The sequence below is a fragment of the Amphiura filiformis genome, unplaced genomic scaffold (assembly GCF_039555335.1).
Source record: "Amphiura filiformis unplaced genomic scaffold, Afil_fr2py scaffold_126, whole genome shotgun sequence".
NCBI classification, from domain to species: domain Eukaryota; kingdom Metazoa; phylum Echinodermata; class Ophiuroidea; order Amphilepidida; family Amphiuridae; genus Amphiura; species Amphiura filiformis.
In genome coordinates this window covers 19,618-43,114 of record NW_027305590.1, presented here as the reverse complement: position 1 = coordinate 43,114, position 23,497 = coordinate 19,618, and the positions used below count along the sequence as shown (strand labels likewise).

Here is a 23,497-nt window from a genome sequence, read left to right as displayed (position 1 = left end):
ACCCCTGTATTAACTTTTAAAAAACCCATACCAAAATGTTACTCTGAAAATGTATCGCCACATTCGACTTATAATGTTAATTTTGAAGAGCCACAGCGGCTAAAAGAGATAAAAATGCTCCAATTTTGATATATTTTTTGAAAAGAATATAGTTGTAACCAATTGTAATAACTTGTTTCCTAGTCAAGGAATGAGCACTTTCCATGTGGATGATTCAGATCTTTCACAGAGATGTAGAATTCAAATGGTGCTGCCTAATGTGTTCATTCCATATAAAATCCATACTCATAAAATATACCTAACATCTTCCAGACTTCCACTGGGGTAGTGTGCGTTTTAAATGGAATAATCCAATGGCGTATTATCACTTTTTGCGCGCCAACCCTGGGGCGTCAATTCAATGTTAAGACAATAATGATATTGCTTATGTTTTCTAAAGAATTTATTTTAAACTTTACAGGTTTATATTGAGTTTTGAATATGTTAAATGTACTGAAAATATTCGTTAAGACATGCATACAATCCTTTTTATTTTCGGCTTCGTTATAGCATGGTTTACTTGGTAATGTCGACGCGGTCAAGGCTCAAATCAATCAACAGTATTTAGCAAAAACGTTCAAGCCTAATTGACCACTGCTGCTCTAAAGAAATGTCCACATAAATTTAAAGACAATGGAAGAAGTGCGCTAGTAGCTGCTAGTATATGGATTTATAATAATATTTATAGATAACAATACGCTTTACAATAACATAAAGCTGCATGCCGATCACTACATAGTGGCTAAGGCACCCGCTAAGACACAACTGCGAGTTAGCGCAGCGGTAGTTCCCTCGCTTTGCACCACTGAGGTCCCGGGTTCAAGCCCCGGCGCGGCCCAAGGACTCATGTGCACTTGGTTTATCCCGATTCCATGCTCGCTCTCGCAGGTTTTCTCCAGGATCTCCGGTTTCCTCCTGTATCGCAAAAATCGGTGATTAGATGTTTGGTTATCAAAAGCTTCCTTCACCCAATGGAATTTGGGGAGCTGCACAGATAATTGGTGGATGTTACAATCTAAATGCGGATAGGTGTGCGCCGTTCGGCAGCAACTGGCCTAGTTGATGCGACCTGATTGTGATGATTCACCATTGCAGCAAAATTACAGCGCTTTGAGTCCTCTAAGATCTGAAGAAAGGCGCTTTATAAATCATTCGTTTTAGGGATGCAGCGCTATGCAGGCGCAATACCCTAATTAGCATACGGTATATAATTATAGAATAACTATTGCAGCAAGCAATAATACTCACCTGTACGAGGTTCCAATGTTGAGCAGTCTCTGCAACAGGCTGACTGACAACGGAACACGAAGCACCCAATAGTACAGGTTTGATTGGAGGTTCGCTGAGGAGTTCGAAGAGACCTTTCATACCAACACCTGGTAGACACTGTAAAACAAAATATGAGTAAAAATAACAAATAAAACAACTATAATTTTCACTGCCTCCCATTTTAGTTTGTGCCTCTAATTTGTAATCCTGTATGTTGCAGCATTGTTTTTGCATTGTTTTGCAATAGTCAATTTATAATACTTATGTACGATATGTGAGGGTAGTGAGGGGTGTAACCTAAAGCACTGACCACCCTATCCTTGACCGAGAGGTATCGTCTGCCATCTGGAGGCCCGAACTGTTCTGAATCTCATGATGCTTTCAGTTTAGGTCATCGCACACACCCCCACCGCACCGCTTAGGTGTGTATCTGGGGTGAGGGGCCAGCAACCCCCACTCTAAGCTGCTGTGAACTACTGCTTGGACCATGTGGTTGTCTTTTATGTGCCTATTTACGTTCTTGACCTGTGCCACTCCTCATGGGCTATTGTTCACTCTCGCATTTTATGAAAAAATACAACTGATCAGGGTTTGCGGGTTTCACTTTCTTTCATCTCAAAACATATTAATAATAATTATAATATAAAAATCATTTCATAAGCGTAATAAGGCCAGACTCTGCAATTATAAGTACCATATTAAGAAATCAAAAGCATAGCTTTACATTGTTCACTTACTGAAGTGTGTCATCAAATTCAAAACGTTTTCATTTTAAGGATTTGAAAAGACAGAGAAATATTTTGAATGATTCATTAAACATTGTGTGTTACTGTTTATGATCGTTCCGTGTTATGTTTTGAATATTTTACTGACTATATCAGTTTCTCCCAATTGTTGCCGTTTAACAATTAAGGCAAAAACTGTCAAAATAGATTTCTGCCGGATTTTGTCTATTGGCCGGTACAAACCTGCGTGTCGAATATATTGAATTTGGTTACATCAATATTTACAGCAATGCGTATCCTTCAAACATATGCTACGTTCGGGTAAAAAATACATGGATTGAACTTTTCATTACCAAGACAGAAGCAATCTATTAACTATTGAAATCAATAAGAAATAGAAGATATTGCGCACTTTTGTTGCCAATAACTCAAATCAATATTAGCGACATATCAATTTGTAAGCGCTCTTTTGTTAAAAGTCATAGTTCATTGAATTTACAACCGTATGACAAAACAGGCGAAAATAGTAACTTTTTGCACAAGATTTGCAATTTAAAGAGAATTGACCATTGATCACGCTAGCGATATAGTATATGGACAATGTGTGGTTTTTCATATAATGACATAAAATTTGAAAAATATTGTAAGGAACACTTGAGGTTTTAACTTTTAAAACTATACATTTTGGTCAAAACATGTACTTGGATAGGTAGTTTTCAACAGATTTTCCACATTCGCCTTACTTTAACATTGAATTATGTTATCTGTTTACCTAGTGACGATAGTGTTTTTAGGGGAAAGTGTTAGCTTTCGTTTGATATAAAATTCTGATTGGATGAACGGAACACTTGAGGTTTCGACAAAAACCAATCAAAGAGGCCCATTTTTTAGCTAGAAGCTTCACAGCTCCTACATTGCTATGCACTCAATCGTGTAGTGTAATCAAAGACTGTGGTGGAGACATTCACTGCTTGTTGTTCTCTGCTTGGAAGCTCTTGGGACGGGGGTGTGTGCTCATGTGTATCGAGGTGGAAACTGTGCGCATGATGGTTTATAAGAGAATCGTTTTTGTATAAAAATCTTTCCATATGCTTAAGACTCACTTTCCTTTGATCATGACGCATTTTATTTAGTCACAAAGCACGATAGGTACCGTAATTGTTACATTTATTGGTAAATTAACAAAAGAATATTATTTGATGAGACATAATGATATTTATAATATTATGACAACAAAATCACGGCATTCATTGACAATTTTTTAATATTCAACGTCAAATGTTTAATAATTTCATTAGTTTATCTGCTGTACTCAACAACAACACTCCCACAATTAATTACATTTAAAGTTAGCAAGTGCACATTATGAAGAACTTAACACAATAGTACGTTGTTATTACTTCTATTAGTTTAGGAATTAATTTTCTTAATCACGTTTCACGATTGACCCTTCTACCACTTTGCCGACTTTGAATAGCATTTGGAATTTCACCTCATATTAACTTCGGTTTCAGTTACGTTTAGCATGGAGAGTTGATAGTCTAGTGGTCTGCCTAGGTCGCGAGTTCAATTTCCATGTCGGCGCATGCTCCGAGTTTTTTTTAAATCTGGAGCATTGGTCGACACCGTACTTTTCTCTTGTTATGTTTATATCCAGTTTCCTCTTGTATCATTACATCGATTCCCAGTGTGTTTCTTTGTTCTAGTTTACAGTGCGTAACTCTCATTAGAGAATGAATTTGGAGAAAACCTTCTGATAATTACAAACACTCGCTGAGCAGCAAGACCTTCCATCTAAGCTTTTAATCCGATAAGCTGATTATCTATTTGTTTTCATGAATTGGAAGACATTCTTTGATGTGTTACAGAGCTCAATCATCTGAAATTACTGGAGCGTGAGCCACCCAGGCTGGTGGCTCAGCATAGTATTTTATTAACCGAAGATTTTATCCCAATTCGTTTCCTAATGTACTTCCTTCTTTAAAAAATACCTTGATAATGGTTTTCTTATTCTTATTGCTGTGTAATCAGCAGAGAGAATAAATTATAATATCCTTGATGCATTTACTATCATTTATATTATAATGTAAATAATATGGGACCAAGAATTTACACTTGGGGTACACTGCAGCTTATGTTTTAAAACTTGAATTTTAAAAATTTAATAACATTATCTGGAAAGCAAACTTTTTCAGATGTTGGCATAATTTCATCGTAGGTACATTTTCTAAGAATACTTTATCCGATTAAGATTATTGTAAACATGTTAACCAAACGGCTTGTTAGACCCCCATTCTCATTACTTTGTGATGTGATTTAAGGTGGTACTACACCCCCTGATAAATAATTTTGTGACTAATTTTGTATTTTTCTCAAAAAATAACTACACACCGGTAACAAATGTTATTTGTATTATAGGGGCAAGGAATCCAATTCAAGACAAGTGGTTCATTATATATGTTAGGAAATGAGGTACATTCTAGCGATACCTCTTTTCTTATCATAATAACGTACCGCTTGTCTTGAGTCACTGAAATTCCATTGTAGTAACTGGATTCCTTGCCTTATAACATACGTAACTTTAGTTAGCAATGTGTTATTATTTTTTGAGAAAAATGCAAAAATAGTCACAAATTTATCAAGGGGTGTAGTACCACCTTAATAGCTACATAAAATATATCGATTTTGAAAGTGCATATGACTCGATTTTATTGTCGATATTTGAAGCCAGCTTTAGCTCGATGAAAGTACACACCTGGTTCACGAATATGTCAAATTACCGGTATTATGTTATAAAATGCCAATCAGAAAACAAATTAGTTGGAGCTATTTAGAAGGGTTTTTTTTTTCATTTAAAATATAAATCCGTTTAATTGACATTATTTTACTTAGCTACAGCTCGATGAGTTAATCAGTACGTAAAAACGAATAAAAACTCTACTAAAGTGCACACAGGTGCCTGCAATTTCATATAATTACAATCTCTGTAAAATGTTAAACAGAAAAGAAAATGTTTGAATTAATTTAGAAAGGTAGGGTTGTTTTGTTTTTCTTTCATTCTTTCTTTCTTTCTTTCTTTTGCAAACGTATTTTCTAAAACTGTTCAGCCAAAATTAATATATTTGGGTCCCAAACCGGCTGATTTAACATGATTTTACCAAAATTAAAAAAGAAAATTCCAAAAAATAATTCACTTGACCGAAAACCTGGGGAGAAAAGGCGTTTCCTGAATCGTTTGCTTGATTTGTTTCCGCGAAATAAATGTTCTACTTATACCCCAAACTATACCTTTTTTTGCATTTCCGACTCCATCAGTCAAACTAGTATAGAAATATTTTAAGCACGGATGTTTTATTCTCACTGAACGAATTTTTATTCTCACTGCACGAACGTGGGGAGGAGGCAAGTTAAAATAAAAATAGCATCAGGCTCAGGACATACTATGCCGATATTAACACATTCGTGTGGCAACTTTCAAGAAAATTGTATACCGTATCATATTTCACTTTGACCCTTAAAAATCTTATACTAATTATCACTCACATTACTCCTATAGATAGGAAAAACAGTAAAATTAGATGGGTAGGGTAATATTTATGGGTCGTATATTGTTTTTCTGTTAAAGGGGTTTTCGATAGGAATGCATGAGGTTTTTGAATTATGTTTTGATGACAAACGCTTCATCTACCAAATTAATGCCAATTAACGGCGTTTGTGGTCAGGTATTCTAGATAGATTATTGTTGCCAGCGTGACTCAAGGACGATGCATAACTCACTACTGACATCATGGACATGAAACATGAAGTTACGTCGTTCCCAAGAAAGCATATTACCCTAATTGTATTTCTCGTATCAAAATTATATACACTGTTCGGTATAGATTTTTCTGGGACACCTTGTAGTAAAAATGTTTAGAACCATATCAATTTGTAAGCGCTCTTTAGTAAAGTCATAGTTGATTAGTTCACTGAATTTACAACCGTATGACAAAACAGGCGAAATAAGTACACTTTTTACACAAGATTTAAAGTGAATTGGCCCTTGATCATTCTAATTAATAAATGTAGCTAGTATGATTATAGCCAATAGTGTGCTCTTTCATTTAATGACATCAAATTTGAAAAATATTGTAAGGAACACTTGAGGTTTTGACTTTTAAAACCAATATTTTGGTCAAAAAATGTGCTTGGATAGGTAGTTTTCAACAGATTTTAATACCACAATCGCCTTGCTATAACATTGAATTGCGTTATCTGTTGACCTAATGTAAAAAATACGTTTTTAGGGGGAAGTTTTAGCTTTTGTTCGATACAAAAAAATTTCTGATTGGATGAAGGGAACAATTGAGTCTTTGGCCCGCTACTTACCCGCCAGATGCGTACTTATTGCTTGACTACCATACTACTCACAACTTTGGAACGATTTTGTAACTTTATCGAGGAAAATAAAGCTAATGTCGAACATATTCAAGTTCATTTTGTTTAAACACCACTAAACATTGAACTATACACATTGATTGAAATTTCCATTACCAAGTTACAGGCAATACCAATGAGAAACAGAATAATTATGCGCACCTTTTTTGCGAATAACTCAAATCAATATTAGGGACATTAGACTCACTCTCCCTTGATCATGACGCAATGTTATTTAGTAACAAAACACGATAGTTACTATATTATTGTTACATTTATTGGTAAAAATTAATAACAAACGAATATTCTTTGATGAGCTGAAATAATGAATATATTTATAATGACAACAAAATAACGGCGTTCATTGACAATTTTTTTAATATTCAACGTCAAATGTTCAATAATTGTATTTGTTTATCTGCACCATGCACACAGCAACAACACTGCCACAGTTAATTAATTACATTTAAAGTTAGCAAGTGCACGTTATGAAGAACTGAACACAATAGTACGTTGTTATTACTTCTATTAGTTTGGGAATTAATTTTCTTAATCAACTTTCACGATTGACCCTTCCTACCTTTTCGCCAGCTAAAGATTAGCTAAGATTATAGCCTTCTTCTATTGGTATGAATTATTTTTTTTACTTCTCGTGGTGGAAATGTTTTTGATGTCTGCTAATTCGATTTGCAAGGAAAAGAAAGTATATTTTGCCGTTTCAACGAACGAAAACGATTGAGTATTGCCAAAGTTATGTTTGAATTAATTATGACTTAAAAAGTTATCATAGGTTAGGCCTACACATATAAACATAAACTTGTTCAGCAATCAGCATATCAAAAAAATGACATGGTCAAAGCGGGGGAATGATCACGAGGTCATATCACTATTATCAGTGGACTACTGAGCATAGCATGATGTTTGGTTGCCTGTGAGTGCATATTTGATATGTTGATAACAGATCTAATAATGTTGTGGAATCAAAATCTTCATTATATGGACCACATTGAAGTCAAAGTAATTATCTATCCTATCCTGTATCGTTTTATGGATAAAATTGACTCAATATGTTATTGATGATATTATTGCTATCTTTAACATCAGTTTTGTCTTTTCAACGGGAAAAATCCGATTGAAAATAAAGTTTTTTAGGGCTAGCTATAATATTGAACAATATATCCCATATTTTGACATGCACTTATAGAAAATAAATAAATTATTGTCTTACTTTATAAATGATAAATACTGTAAAATGACACATAACTAAAGTGAGGCCAATTTCTATCTTTTTTATTTGATTCATAAAATTACATTCAACAAAATGATTGAAGACTGAGAAAACACACAATGCAGACTACAGAATGGAGTAGGTAAGATGCCATGTCCATAGCTTTGCAGGAGTTTCGGACTAACAATCAACACATTCAAAAAATACAGTTTAAAAGTGAAGATTGTAGTGAATGATCAGTCCTTTATCATGTGCTTGCCACTATCTACTTTATAGTAAACTATACATTGCGAAATAATATAAAATTATTTTAAAATAAAATGTGCATGTAAGTTGAGTTAACATAGCGAATTAACTAACAACTGCAGTGTATTTCTTGATTTTTATAATAAGCATGGGTAAAAAGCAGTAAAGACAAAAATACAGAACAATTTGGAGTAATGAATTAAAGAGTTGACAGGAGTTATAGGAGTTAATGTATTTTTGCTGTTTCAGTGTGCATGTTCTCACCATTGATGGTTTGGTGAACTGTCATGTAACATGGATGTAAGCGTGATCCTAAAAATGCCTTTCACGGTGACCCAAACTATTTACAAGACCTCTTCTGCATTGACGCTGGCCTTCCCTTTTAAAGGGAATTTTTATTACCACCGACTTTGAATAGCATTTGGATTTTCAAAATTATTTCATCGAGTTAGAGCCAAGCTTAGAAGTTATTGTCGCTTCAAGAAAGATTTTTAATATAATTAATCATATTATTATGTTTAGTCATTCTATGAAAACTAAATTTCGTAAAATAAACTTAGAATAAGTGCTCATACTTTAATGATAAAAGGTCCTAATTTTCCCCACAAAACATTCAGATTAGTGATACATAGAACATGTATAGAATCTGTAATATATATTTCTGTGATCTACATGATAGACAAAATACTAAATAGCAACATAGCCCGAAAGTAGTGCTAACTTTTAACCAATCAATGAACAAGAATCTATTAATGAAGGATATAATATATAATATCTTAAATTCCGTATTCTTAATCATAATTGACATTTGTTATAATGAATGAACTTTTTGTTATTGGACAAAATTTGGCATTTCTTCAGTCAAAGCTTTCTGGCTTTCAAATCTCGATTGATTGATAGTAGAATTCAGACCACCCCTCTTGAAAAGAAGAGAAATAGGCTATTCCAGTTGACATCTATTATACCCCGGCCCCTTATGTAAGATACCGGTATTACTAAAACTCCCGTGCACACAGAGCTACACAGGGGGTGTAAATTTCAATGTGGGTTACTTGTATGGGTGATTCCACTTGAAATTCACACTCCGTGTGGGAGACAATATAATGTACTTCCATAAGGGGTGTATGGATTTCAACTGGAATAGCACAATGAAACTAGTGTTGTGACGATAATTCAGTCAATAATTGATTATTGTTCATAGTGCAGAAAGCCATGTTAACCATTCATCAAGTGTACGTTTTTATATACGATTCCGTGCATCAATTGCACTGAGTGAAGCAAGGATTTGTTTCTCAGTTAATAAAGACTTCACTCCTTGCTAACCTTGCGGCAGACGAAGATGTAATTCTACTTTCGTTCATGATGATTAATTAGATTGGTAACATGATGACAATTATAATGTCATCATGTCTTGCACGTGATTCATATTCAATTATACTTATGCGATGTAACTCTGGTAAGATTTTATATTAATACATACATTATATTATTTTGATCAGTTTATCTGATAATGTAAATTCCTAATAAATTGTTATACTTAATTTCTGTTTCATCTGATTCATTTCGAGACATTCCCGTTCCCGTTCATTCCCTCATCCCTTGGGACTCCAAATCTGGTACCTCGCTCTACTTTCCCCTTGGACTAGTTCCCCAAATTAAAATTCATAACACTAGTAAATGGTTATGAACTCTGAATTCTGATTTTAGAATCTCCCAGTTTATTAATCGCGAAAGCCCGAGTTAAAATCACTTGGGAAGCCAACAAACAGAGGGAGTACAGTGACTGAAAAGATCAGATGTGAAAATCTATCAATTATGCACTAATTAATTAAATCAGAGTTTTAAGCTTAAATGCAATAGCCAGAGTATGCACAATGGGCAAGTGGACTACGGAGAAGTCTATCTAGCAGAATGTTTGCTTCGTGGAGTTCTTGGAATATTTTTAATTTAAAATAATAGTGATAGCATATCAATCGGTAGATTGTTTGTTTTGATCAAGCAGAAATAAATGACATTAATTGACAACTCAAATGATGAACATATATACGCTCGTATTGCACATTGGATTAGCAGTATTTGAACTACAGACACACAGAAATAGATTGTTAATTGCTTATCGGGAAATTTAATTAAACAGGGGCTAAAAAGGTTTGCTTCACAAACCCACGCGCATAAGTATAAGCCATGCTCTGTGGTGAAAGTCATTGCAAGCCTTTTTATAGAGTTTTTTAATCATTATTCAGAAGAAAACTCCTCCATCCGTATAGCTTCTTTTACACACACATGCAGCAAGCAAAAACATAATAGGCCTACATTGTATAGCACACAGCACACACAGTTTGCCATATTGAAGCTAAAATAGCGAAATACGAGCTGATTCAAAAAGAAATAAACTCGTGTTTGTGAGGCTTTCGTATGAGATCTAGAAGGAATCCGCTGTAAATGAAAGTATCATTGAAAAGAGCAGATTCTGAAAAAGAATTGTTGAATTTGCTTACACCAAAGCGATATTTATCGAAACCACTAATGCAACGTAGCTTTATTTTGCATTTGAATATATATCAGTCAACACACTACCATGATCGTCAAAAATAGGTAGTTTTATTCAAATGAGTATAACTTGGGTTTCGTGCAAGCAAATAAAACCATTTTTTTACAATTTAGACGTTCGGGATCTGCTCTTTTCAATGATATTTTCATTTACTTCTCGATTTCGTACAAAAGCGCCACAAAATTGAGTTCACTTCTTTTTTAATCACCTTGTATGGCGTAAAAACGAAACAAATTCGCGCGAAGAGCGTACAAAACCTTTTATGCTAAAATGGCCAAATATGAGGTTAATTTAGTCAGAAACCCATACATGTGTCAACATTGGGGGTGATTGTGTTGACCACCTCCCTTATCAAAATATTGGAGTGATTCCCCCTTCCCCCACCCCGGATATGCTTCTTACACCAACCCCTCTTAATTATCCGTACCTTGGAATTCCTCCAATCCAGTTGAAGCCAATACCCTGGTAAGACCGACTCATTTCTGTTGATATGTTCCAATGCCATCTGTGCCGCAGACAATATACCAGATCCATCCCAGGCCGCGTCTTGTCCACCAGTACTAAAGAGTCCTCCTAGTGTTATGTTTGTTAAACCGACACCACTGGAGAACATGGATGAGAATATCAGGAAGAACTTGAAGATTGGTGGTGACAAGGATTTCTGCGTTGCAAACCACAACATCTTTGCAACTTGCTCTAGGTCCTGTCCTGTGAAAGCAAAATGTTTATACTGTAAGGTAATTGTTATGTATTTAACATGTTTAAGGTATATACAAGTATAATGCAGTTCCTGTGTTTGAAAGACTAGTTCATTGTATGCATTTTCCTTGCTACTTATTTCGCAATGAATAGTAGTGAAAACTGTGACAAAACATCCATTGCAATTTAATCTTGCAATTTAATTGCAAATCATCTTGCCGGGGACACAAAAATACCTGACTGTTTAAAGATTGTGTTTTATTATTAATGTGTTTTACGCATAAACTAACATAATACGGTATGCATAAACTAACATGGCTTAAGGGAAGGGGTATGAACGTTTGGACAGTATTTTATTGTGGGACATGAGAGCACATCAGACATATCGAATTGGATTATGAATACGAAGAATGTCCTTCTGATATCAAGTAATTTTGATTTTTTGAAATTCGCAACGTAATACACATTTTATGGCAAATCATTAAAAATTGATATTTTTGATATTTAACAGTACTCGAAGTAAACTTTATAAATCTGATAATTTATACTTAAAGTGTATGTAGGTGGGATGAAAAGCCGACGATCAATTCAAAATTTTGACCTTTCGTATTGAAGATATGGATTTTTTTTTCCCAAAACACCAAAAAAATTAAGTATTTTTGTGTAAAAAAATCCATATCATCAATATGAAAGGTCAAATTTTTCAATTGATAGTCGGCTTTTCCTCCCAGCTACATACACTTTAAGAATATATCATTAGATTTATAAACTATACTTTGAGGACAGTTATATATCAAAAAATTTGAAAAATATCAAATTTTAATAATTTGTCATAAAATTTGTATTATATCGTGAATTTCAAAAAATTATTTGATATCAGAAAGACATGCTTCGTATTTAAAATGCAATTCGATACGTCTGAGGTGCTCTCATGTCCCACAAAAAATACTGTCGAAACGCTCAAAACGCTCATTCCAGATCCCTTAATCCTTATTCCAGAAACATACAGCAGTTGTTTTAATAAAAAATATATCCTGTTAGTGTTTTGCTAAATGAAACATATATAGCTAAATCCTAATCCTAATTGTTAGTCCTATAAAATGGCAATGAAAATCAAATTAATATTTCAATTGGTAATTTTTTGGAAATAAGGGCAAAAAACGTGCGTTTTTAGGGCTTTTTTAGTATGCTGTGACAATCAAGCCCAAAGACTAATATTTCAAGTATGCATTTAAATTTTTGGAAAACACTTTTTTCATAACCAACTATGTAAAATAACAAAACATTAGGTATGATTAGTAGTGTATTTTTCTGATATCAGGAGTCGGTATAACACCATCAAAATATGCCAACTCTCTGAAACTTGTATTATCCGATTTTTACGTGTTGAAAGTGTTTTACATAGATGAATTTAATACGTTTTATTGAAAATACGGTATTCCGTTTTGTCACAATAATTACTAACAGTAAACACTAACAATGGAGATACTGCTCGTCATGTAACACTATAGCCTATATTTTGAGACGTTACTGTGCGGTCCATGACCACTGCCAGCGACAATCTTGTAAGCATAGTGATTTTACCAGCCCCGGGAGCAATATTTTTTTCCGTAGTTAACATTTGAATAGGGAGTCTTCTATACATGTATCTATGTTAAAGCAGTAGGCCTATATACTAAGGTTTACATATTTTCACTATATATGACTGTGCTTAAGCATCATTATACTGATATTGTATACTGATATGGTATATTATAATGGTATTAAAACCTGGATTCAAGTATTCTATATATAATATGTCTTTTTATATTATAAATATAATATATAATATGTCTTTTTATATTATTAATATAATGTGTTTTTGCCCTGTGTCTTGGTGTCATTGGTGACAAAACCTGGATTCAAGTATTCTATATATAATATGTCTTTTTATATTATAAATATAATATAATGTGTTTTTGCCCTGTGTCTTGGTGTCATTGGTGACAAAACCTGGATTCAAGTATTCTATATATAATATGTCTTTTTATATTATAAATATAATGTGTTTTTGCCCTGTGTCTTGGTGTCATTGGTGACAAAACCTGGATTCAAGTATTCTATATATAATATGTCTTTTTATATTATAAATATAATGTGTTTTTGCCCTGTGTCTTGGTGTCATTGGTGACAAAACCTGGATTCAAGTATTCTATATATAATATGTCTTTTTATATTATAAATATAATGTGTTTTTGCTCTGTGTCTTGGTGTCATTGGTGACAAAACCTGGATTCAAGTATTCTATATATATTATGTCTTTTTATATTATAAATATAATGTGTTTTTGCCCTGTGTCTTGGTGTCATTGGTGACAAAACCTGGATTCAAGTATTCTATATATATTATGTCTTTTTATATTATAAATATATTGTACTTTTGCTCTGTGTCTGGGTGTCATTGGTGACAAAACCTGGATTCAAGTAGTCCTATAAATATAATGTGTTTTTGCCCTGTGTCTTGGTGTCATTGGTGACAAAACCTGGATTCAAGTATTCTATATATAATATGTCTTTTTATATTATAAATATAATGTGTTTTTGCCCTGTGTCTTGGTGTCATTGGTGACAAAACCTGGATTCAAGTATTCTATATATATTATGTCTTTTTATATTATAAATATATTGTACTTTTGCTCTGTGTCTGGGTGTCATTGGTGACAAAACCTGGATTCAAGTAGTCTATATATATTATGTCTTTTATATTATAAATATAATGTGCTTTTTGCTCTGTGTCTTGGTGTCATTGGTGACACAACCTGGATTCAAGTATTCTATATATAATATGTCTTTTTATATTATAAATATAATGTGTTTTTTGCTCTGTGTCTTGGTGTCATTGGTGACACAACCTGGATTCAAGTATTCTATATATAATATGTCTTTTTATATTATAAATATAATGTGTTTTTGCCCTGTGTCTTGGTGTCATTGGTGACAAAACCTGGATTCAAGTATTCTATATATAATATGTCTTTTTATATTATAAATATAATGTGTGTTTTTGCTCTGTGTCTTGGTGTCATTGGTGACAAAACCTGGATTCAAACATCCTTTATATAATATGTCTTTTTATATTATAAATATAATGTGTTTTTGCTCTGTGTCTTGGTGTCATTGGTGACACAACCTGGATTCAAGTATTCTATATATAATATGTCTTTTTATATTATAAATATAATGTGTTTTTGCTCTGTGTCTTGGTGTCATTGGTGACAAAACCTGGATTCAAGTATTCTATATATATTATGTTTTTTTATATTATAAATATAATGTGTTTTTGCTCTGTGTCTTGGTGTCATTGGTGACAAAACCTGGATTCAAGTATTCTATATATATTATGTCTTTTTATATTATAAATATAATGTGTTTTTGCCCTGTGTCTTGGTGTCATTGGTGACAAAACCTGGATTCAAGTATTCTATATATATTATGTCTTTTTATATTATAAATATATTGTACTTTTGCTCTGTGTCTGGGTGTCATTGGTGACAAAACCTGGATTCAAGTAGTCTATATATAATATGTCTTTTTATATTATAAATATAATGTGTTTTTGCTCTGTGTCTTGGTGTCATTGGTGACAAAACCTGGATTCAAGTATTCTATATATAATATGTCTTTTTATATTATAAATATAATGTGTTTTTGCCCTGTGTCTTGGTGTCATTGGTGACAAAACCTGGATTCAAGTATTCTATATATAATATGTCTTTTTATATTATAAATATAATGTGCTTTTGCTCTGTGTCTTGGTGTCATTGGTGACAAAACCTGGATTCAAACATCCTTTACATAATATGTCTTTTTATATTATAAATATAATGTGTTTTTGCTCTGTGTCTTGGTGTCATTGGTGACACAACCTGGATTCAAGTATTCTATATATAATATGTCTTTTATATTATAAATATAATGTGTTTTTTTGCTCTGTGTCTTGGTGTCATTGGTGACAAAACCTGGATTCAAGTATTCTTTATATATTATGTCTTTTTATATTATAAATATAATGTGTTTTTGCTCTGTGTCTTGGTGTCATTGGTGACAAAACCTGGATTCAAGTATTTTATATATATTATGTCTTTTTATATTATAAATATAATGTGTTTTTGCCCTGTGTCTTGGTGTCATTGGTGACAAAACCTGGATTCAAGTATTCTATATATATATGTCTTTTTATATTATAAATATATTGTTTTTTGCTCTGTGTCTGGGTGTCATTGGTGACAAAACCTGGATTCAAGTAGTCTATATATATTATGTCTTTTTATATTATAAATATAATGTGTTTTTGCTCTGTGTCTTGGTGTCATTGGTGACACAACCTGGATTCAAGTATTCTATATATAATATGTCTTTTTATATTATAAATATAATGTGTTTTTGCTCTGTGTCTTGGTGTCATTGGTGACACAACCTGGATTCAAGTATTCTATATATAATATGTCTTTTTATATTATAAATATAATGTGTTTTTGCCCTGTGTCTTGGTGTCATTGGTGACAAAACCTGGATTCAAGTATTCTATATATAATATGTCTTTTTATATTATAAATATAATGTGTTTTTGCCCTGTGTCTTGGTGTCATTGGTGACAAAACCTGGATTCAAGTATTCTATATATAATATGTCTTTTTTTATATTATAAATATAATGTGTTTTTGCCCTGTGTCTTGGTGTCATTGGTGACAAAACCTGGATTCAAGTATTCTATATATAATATGTCTTTTTATATTATAAATATAATGTGCTCTGTGTCTTGGTGTCATTGGTGACAAAACCTGGATTCAAGTATTCTATATATAATATGTCTTTTTATATTATAAATATAATGTGTTTTTTGCTCTGTGTCTTGGTGTCATTGGTGACAAAACCTGGATTCAAGTATTCTATATATATTATGTCTTTTTATATTATAAATATAATGTGTTTTTGCTCTGTGTCTTGGTGTCATTGGTGACAAAACCTGGATTCAAGTATTCTATATATATTATGTCTTTTTATATTATAAATATAATGTGTTTTTGCCCTGTGTCTTGGTGTCATTGGTGACAAAACCTGGATTCAAGTATTCTATATATATTATGTCTTTTTATATTATAAATATATTGTGTTTTTGCTCTGTGTCTGGGTGTCATTGGTGACAAAACCTGGATTCAAGTAGTCTATATATATTATGTCTTTTTATATTATAAATATAATGTGTTTTTGCTCTGTGTCTTGGTGTCATTGGTGACACAACCTGTATTCAAGTATTCTATATATAACTATGTCTTTTTATATTATAAATATAATGTGTTTTTGCTCTGTGTCTTGGTGTCATTGGTGACACAACCTGGATTCAAGTATTCTATATATAATATGTCTTTTTATATTATAAATATAATGTGTTTTTGCCCTGTGTCTTGGTGTCATTGGTGACAAAACCTGGATTCAAGTATTCTATATATAATATGTCTTTTTATATTATAAATATAATGTGTTTTTGCCCTGTGTCTTGGTGTCATTGGTGACAAAACCTGGATTCAAGTATTCTATATATAATATGTCTTATTATATTATAAATATAATGTGTTTTTGCCCTGTGTCTTGGTGTCATTGGTGACAAAACCTGGATTCAAGTATTCTATATATAATATGTCTTTTTATATTATAAATATAATGTGTTTTTGCTCTGTGTCTTGGTGTCATTGGTGACACAACCTGGATTCAAGTATTCTATATATAATATGTCTTTTTATATTATAAATATAATGTGTTTTGCTCTGTGTCTTGGTGTCATTGGTGACACAACCTGGATTCAAGTATTCTATATATAATATGTCTTTTTATATTATAAATATAATGTGTTTTTGCTCTGTGTCTTGGTGTCATTGGTGACAAAACCTGGATTCAAGTATTCTATATATATTATGTCTTTTTATATTATAAATATAATGTGTTTTTGCCCTGTGTCTTGGTGTCATTGGTGACAAAACCTGGATTCAATCATCCTATACATAATATGTCTTTTTATATTATAAATATAATGTGTTTTTGCCCTGTGTCTTGGTGTCATTGGTGACAAAACCTGGATTCAAGTATTCTATATATAATATGTCTTTTTATATTATAAATATAATGTGTTTTTGCCCTGTGTCTTGGTGTCATTGGTGACAAAACCTGGATTCAAGTATTCTATATATAATATGTCTTTTTATATTATAAATATAATGTGTTTTTTGCCCTGTGTCTTGGTGTCATTGGTGACAAAACCTGGATTCAAGTATTCTATATATAATATGTCTTTTTATATTATAAATATAATGTGTTTTTGCCCTGTGTCTTGGTGTCATTGGTGACAAAACCTGGATTCAAGTATTCTATATATAATATGTCTTTTTATATTATAAATATAATGTGTTTTTGCTCTGTGTCTTGGTGTCATTGGTGACAAAACCTGGATTCAAGTATTCTATATATATATGTCTTTTTATATTATAAATATAATGTGTTTTTGCCCTGTGTCTTGGTGTCATTGGTGACAAAACCTGGATTCAAGTATTCTATATATATTATGTCTTTTTATATTATAAATATAATGTGTTTTTGCTCTGTGTCTTGGTGTCATTGGTGACAAAACCTGGATTCAAGTATTCTATATATATTATGTCTTTTTATATTATAAATATAATGTGTTTTTGCCCTGTGTCTTGGTGTCATTGGTGACAAAACCTGGATTCAAGTATTCTATATATAATATGTCTTTTTATATTATAAATATAATGTGTTTTTGCTCTGTGTCTTGGTGTCATTGGTGACAAAACCTGGATTCAAGTATTCTATATATATTATGTCTTTTTATATTATAAATATAATGTGTTTTTGCCCTGTGTCTTGGTGTCATTGGTGACAAAACCTGGATTCAAGTATTCTATATATATTATGTCTTTTTATATTATAAATATATTGTACTTTTGCTCTGTGTCTGGGTGTCATTGGTGACAAAACCTGGATTCAAGTATTCTATATATATTATGTCTTTTTTATATTATAAATATAATGTGTTTTTGCTCTGTGTCTTGGTGTCATTGGTGACACAACCTGGATTCAAGTATTCTATATATAATATGTCTTTTTATATTATAAATATAATGTGTTTTTGCTCTGTGTCTTGGTGTCATTGGTGACACAACCTGGATTCAAGTATTCTATATATAATATGTCTTTTTATATTATAAATATAATGTGTTTTTGCCCTGTGTCTTGGTGTCATTGGTGACAAAACCTGGATTCAAGTATTCTATATATAATATGTCTTTTTATATTATAAATATAATGTGCTTTTTTGCTCTGTGTCTTGGTGTCATTGGTGACAAAACCTGGATTCAAACATCCTTTATAATATGTCTTTTTATATTATAAATATAATGTGTTTTTGCTCTGTGTCTTGGTGTCATTGGTGACACAACCTGGATTCAAGTATTCTATATATAATATGTCTTTTTATATTATAAATATAATGTGTTTTTGCTCTGTGTCTTGGTGTCATTGGTGACAAAACCTGGATTCAAGTATTCTTATATATATTATGTCTTTTTATATTATAAATATAATGTTTTTTTGCTCTGTGTCTTGGTGTCATTGGTGACAAAACCTGGATTCAAGTATTCTATATATATTATGTCTTTTTATATTATAAATATAATGTGTTTTTGCCCTGTGTCTTGGTGTCATTGGTGACAAAACCTGGATTCAAGTATTCTATATATATTATGTCTTTTTATATTATAAATATATTGTTTTTTTGCTCTGTGTCTGGGTGTCATTGGTGACAAAACCTGGATTCAAGTAGTCTATATATATTATGTCTTTTTATATTATAAATATAATGTGCTTTTGCTCTGTGTCTTGGTGTCATTGGTGACACAACCTGGATTCAAGTATTCTATATATAATATGTCTTTTTATATTATAAATATAATGTGTTTTTGCTCTGTGTCTTGGTGTCATTGGTGACACAACCTGGATTCAAGTATTCTATATATAATATGTCTTTTTATATTATAAATATAATTTGCTTTTGCCCTGTGTCTTGGTGTCATTGGTGACAAAACCTGGATTCAAGTATTCTATATATAATATGTCTTTTTATATTATAAATATAATGTGTTTTTGCCCTGTGTCTTGGTGTCATTGGTGACAAAACCTGGATTCAAGTATTCTATATATAATATGTCTTTTTATATTATAAATATAATGTGTTTTGCCCTGTGTCTTGGTGTCATTGGTGACAAAACCTGGATTCAAGTATTCTATATATAATATGTCTTTTTATATTCTAAGTCTACTGTGTTTTGCTCTGTGTCTTGGTGTCATTGGTGACAAAACCTGGATTCAAGTATTCTATATATAATATGTCTTTTTATATTATAAATATAATGTGTTTTTGCTCTGTGTCTTGGTGTCATTGGTGACAAAACCTGGATTCAAGTATTCTATATATATTATGTCTTTTTATATTATAAATATAATGTGTTTTTGCTCTGTGTCTTGGTGTCATTGGTGACAAAACCTGGATTCAAGTATTCTATATATATGTGTCTTTTTATATTATAAATATAATGTGTTTTTGCCCTGTGTCTTGGTGTCATTGGTGACAAAACCTGGATTCAAGTATTCTATATATATTATGTCTTTTTATATTATAAATATATTGTACTTTTGCTCTGTGTCTGGGTGTCATTGGTGACAAAACCTGGATTCAAGTAGTCTATATATATTATGTCTTTTTATATTATAAATATAATGTGTTTTTGCTCTGTGTCTTGGTGTCATTGGTGACACAACCTGGATTCAAGTATTCTATATATATATATGTCTTTTTATATTATAAATATAATGTGTTTTTGCTCTGTGTCTTGGTGTCATTGGTGACAAAACCTGGATTCAAGTATTCTATATATAATATGTCTTTTTATATTATAAATATAATGTGTTTTTGCCCTGTGTCTTGGTGTCATTGGTGACAAAACCTGGATTCAAGTATTCTATATATAATATGTCTTTTTATATTATAAATATAATGTGTTTTTTTGCCCTGTGTCTTGGTGTCATTGGTGACAAAACCTGGATTCAAGTATTCTATATATAATATGTCTTTTTATATTATAAATATAATGTGTTTTTGCCCTGTGTCTTGGTGTCATTGGTGACAAAACCTGGATTCAAGTATTCTATATATAATATGTCTTTTTATATTATAAATATAATGTGTTTTTTGCTCTGTGTCTTGGTGTCATTGGTGACAAAACCTGGATTCAAGTATTCTATATATAATATGTCTTTTTATATTATAAATATAATGTGTGTTTTTGCTCTGTGTCTTGGTGTCATTGGTGACACAACCTGGATTCAAGTATTCTATATATAATATGTCTTTTTATATTATAAATATAATGTGTTTTTGCTCTGTGTCTTGGTGTCATTGGTGACAAAACCTGGATTCAAGTATTCTATATATATTATGTCTTTTTATATTATAAATATAATGTGTTTTTTGCCCTGTGTCTTGGTGTCATTGGTGACAAAACCTGGATTCAAGTATTCTATATATAATATGTCTTTTTATATTATAAATATAATGTGCTTTTGCTCTGTGTCTTGGTGTCATTGGTGACAAAACCTGGATTCAAGTATTCTATATATAATATGTCTTTTATATTATAAATATAATGATTTTTTGCTCTGTGTCTTGGTGTCATTGGTGACAAAACCTGGATTCAAGTATTCTATATATAATATGTCTTTTTATATTATAAATATAATGTGTTTTTGCCCTGTGTCTTGGTGTCATTGGTGACAAAACCTGGATTCAAGTATTCTATATATAATATGTCTTTTTATATTATAAATATAATGTGTTTTTGCTCTGTGTCTTGGTGTCATTGGTGACAAAACCTGGATTCAAGTATTCTATATATAATATGTCTTTTTATATTATAAATATAATGTGTTTTTGCCCTGTGTCTTGGTGTCATTGGTGACAAAACCTGGATTCAATCATCCTATATATAATATGTCTTTTTATATTATAAATATAATGTGTTTTTGCCTGTGTCTTGGTGTCATTGGTGACAAAACCTGGATTCAAGTATTCTATATATATATGTCTTTTTATATTATAAATATAATTGTTTTTGCTCTGTGTCTTGGTGTCATTGGTGACAAAACCTGGATTCAAGTATTCTATATATATTATGTCTTTTTATATTATAAATATAATGTGTTTTTGCCCTGTGTCTTGGTGTCATTGGTGACAAAACCTGGATTCAAGTATTCTATATATAATATGTCTTTTTATATTATAAATATAATGTGTTTTTGCTCTGTGTCTTGGTGTCATTGGTGACAAAACCTGGATTCAAGTATTCTATATATAATATGTCTTTTTATATTATAAATATAATGTGTTTTTGCCCTGTGTCTTGGTGTCATTGGTGACAAAACCTGGATTCAAGTATTCTATATATATTATGTCTTTTATATTATAAATATAATGTGTTTTTGCTCTGTGTCTTGGTGTCATTGGTGACAAAACCTGGATTCAAGTATTCTATATATATATGTCTTTTTATATTATAAATATAATGTGTTTTTTGCTCTGTGTCTTGGTGTCATTGGTTTCAAATCTTTGATTCAAGTATTCTATATATGATATGTCTTTTTATATTATAAATATAATGTGTTTTTGCCCTGTGTCTGGTGTCATTGGTGACAAAACCTGGATTCAAGTATTCTATATATAATATGTCTTTTTATATTATAAATATAATGTGTTTTTGCTCTGTGTCTTGGTGTCATTGGTGACAAAACCTGGATTCAAGTATTCTATATATAATATGTCTTTTTATATTATAAATATAATGTGTTTTTGCTCTGTGTCTTGGTGTCATTGGTGACAAAACCTGGATTCAAGTATTCTATATATATATGTCTTTTTATATTATAAATATAATGTGTTTTTGCTCTGTGTCTTGGTGTCATTGGTGACAAAACCTGGATTCAAGTATTCTATATATATTATGTCTTTTTATATTATAAATATAATGTGTTTTTTGCCCTGTGTCTTGGTGTCATTGGTGACAAAACCTGGATTCAAGTATTCTATATATATATGTCTTTTTATATTATAAATATAATGTACTTTTGCTCTGTGTCTTGGTGTCATCTGGTGACAAAACCTGGATTCAAGTATTCTATATATTATGTCTTTTTATATTATAAATATAATGTGTTTTTGCTCTGTGTCTTGGTGTCATTGGTGACAAAACCTGGATTCAAGTATTCTATATATAATATGTCTTTTTATATTATAAATATAATGTGTTTTTGCTCTGTGTCTTGGTGTCATTGGTGACAAAACCTGGATTCAAGTATTCTATATATAATATGTCTTTTTATATTATAAATATAATGTGTTTTTGCCCTGTGTCTTGGTGTCATTGGTGACAAAACCTGGATTCAAGTATTCTATATATAATATGTCTTTTTATATTATAAATATAATGTGTTTTTGCCTGTGTCTTGGTGTCATTGGTGACAAAACCTGGATTCAAGTATTCTATATATATTATGTCTTTTTATATTATAAATATATTGTTTTTGCTCTGTGTCTGGGTGTCATTGGTGACAAAACCTGGATTCAAGTAGTCTATATATATTATGTCTTTTTATATTATAAATATAATGTGCTTTTTTTGCTCTGTGTCTTGGTGTCATTGGTGACACAACCTGGATTCAAGTATTCTATATATAATATGTCTTTTTATATTATAAATATAATGTGTTTTTGCTCTGTGTCTTGGTGTCATTGGTGACAAAACCTGGATTCAAGTATTCTATATATAATATGTCTTTTTATATTATAAATATAATGTGTTTTTGCCCTGTGTCTTGGTGTCATTGGTGACAAAACCTGGATTCAAGTATTCTATATATAATATGTCTTTTTATATTATAAATATAATGTGTTTTTGCTCTGTGTCTTGGTGTCATTGGTGACAAAACCTGGATTCAAACATCTTTATATAATATGTCTTTTTATATTATAAATATAATGTGTTTTTGCTCTGTGTCTTGGTGTCATTGGTGACAAAACCTGGATTCAAGTATTCTATATATAATATGTCTTTTTATATTATAAATATAATGTGTTTTTGCTCTGTGTCTTGGTGTCATTGGTGACAAAACCTGGATTCAAGTATTCTATATATATTATGTCTTTTTATATTATAAATATAATGTG

At 31.3% G+C, this 23,497-nt stretch overlaps 1 protein-coding gene across 1 annotated transcript in view; it reads right to left on the bottom strand.

Annotated features, from left to right (window-relative positions):
• The window catches only part of LOC140145069 (gamma-aminobutyric acid type B receptor subunit 1-like), a gene marked incomplete at its 5' end in the record, with an annotated part of 50,765 nt that extends 39,583 nt beyond the window's left edge, over positions 1 to 11,182 (bottom strand). The window contains 2 exons of the mRNA XM_072166855.1: positions 1,288 to 1,425; positions 10,902 to 11,182. Of these exons, the coding sequence (XP_072022956.1) occupies positions 1,288 to 1,425; positions 10,902 to 11,182 (419 nt within the window). The remainder of the gene's footprint in view (positions 1 to 1,287; positions 1,426 to 10,901) is intronic.
• Positions 11,183 to 23,497: the final 12,315 nt, after the last annotated feature.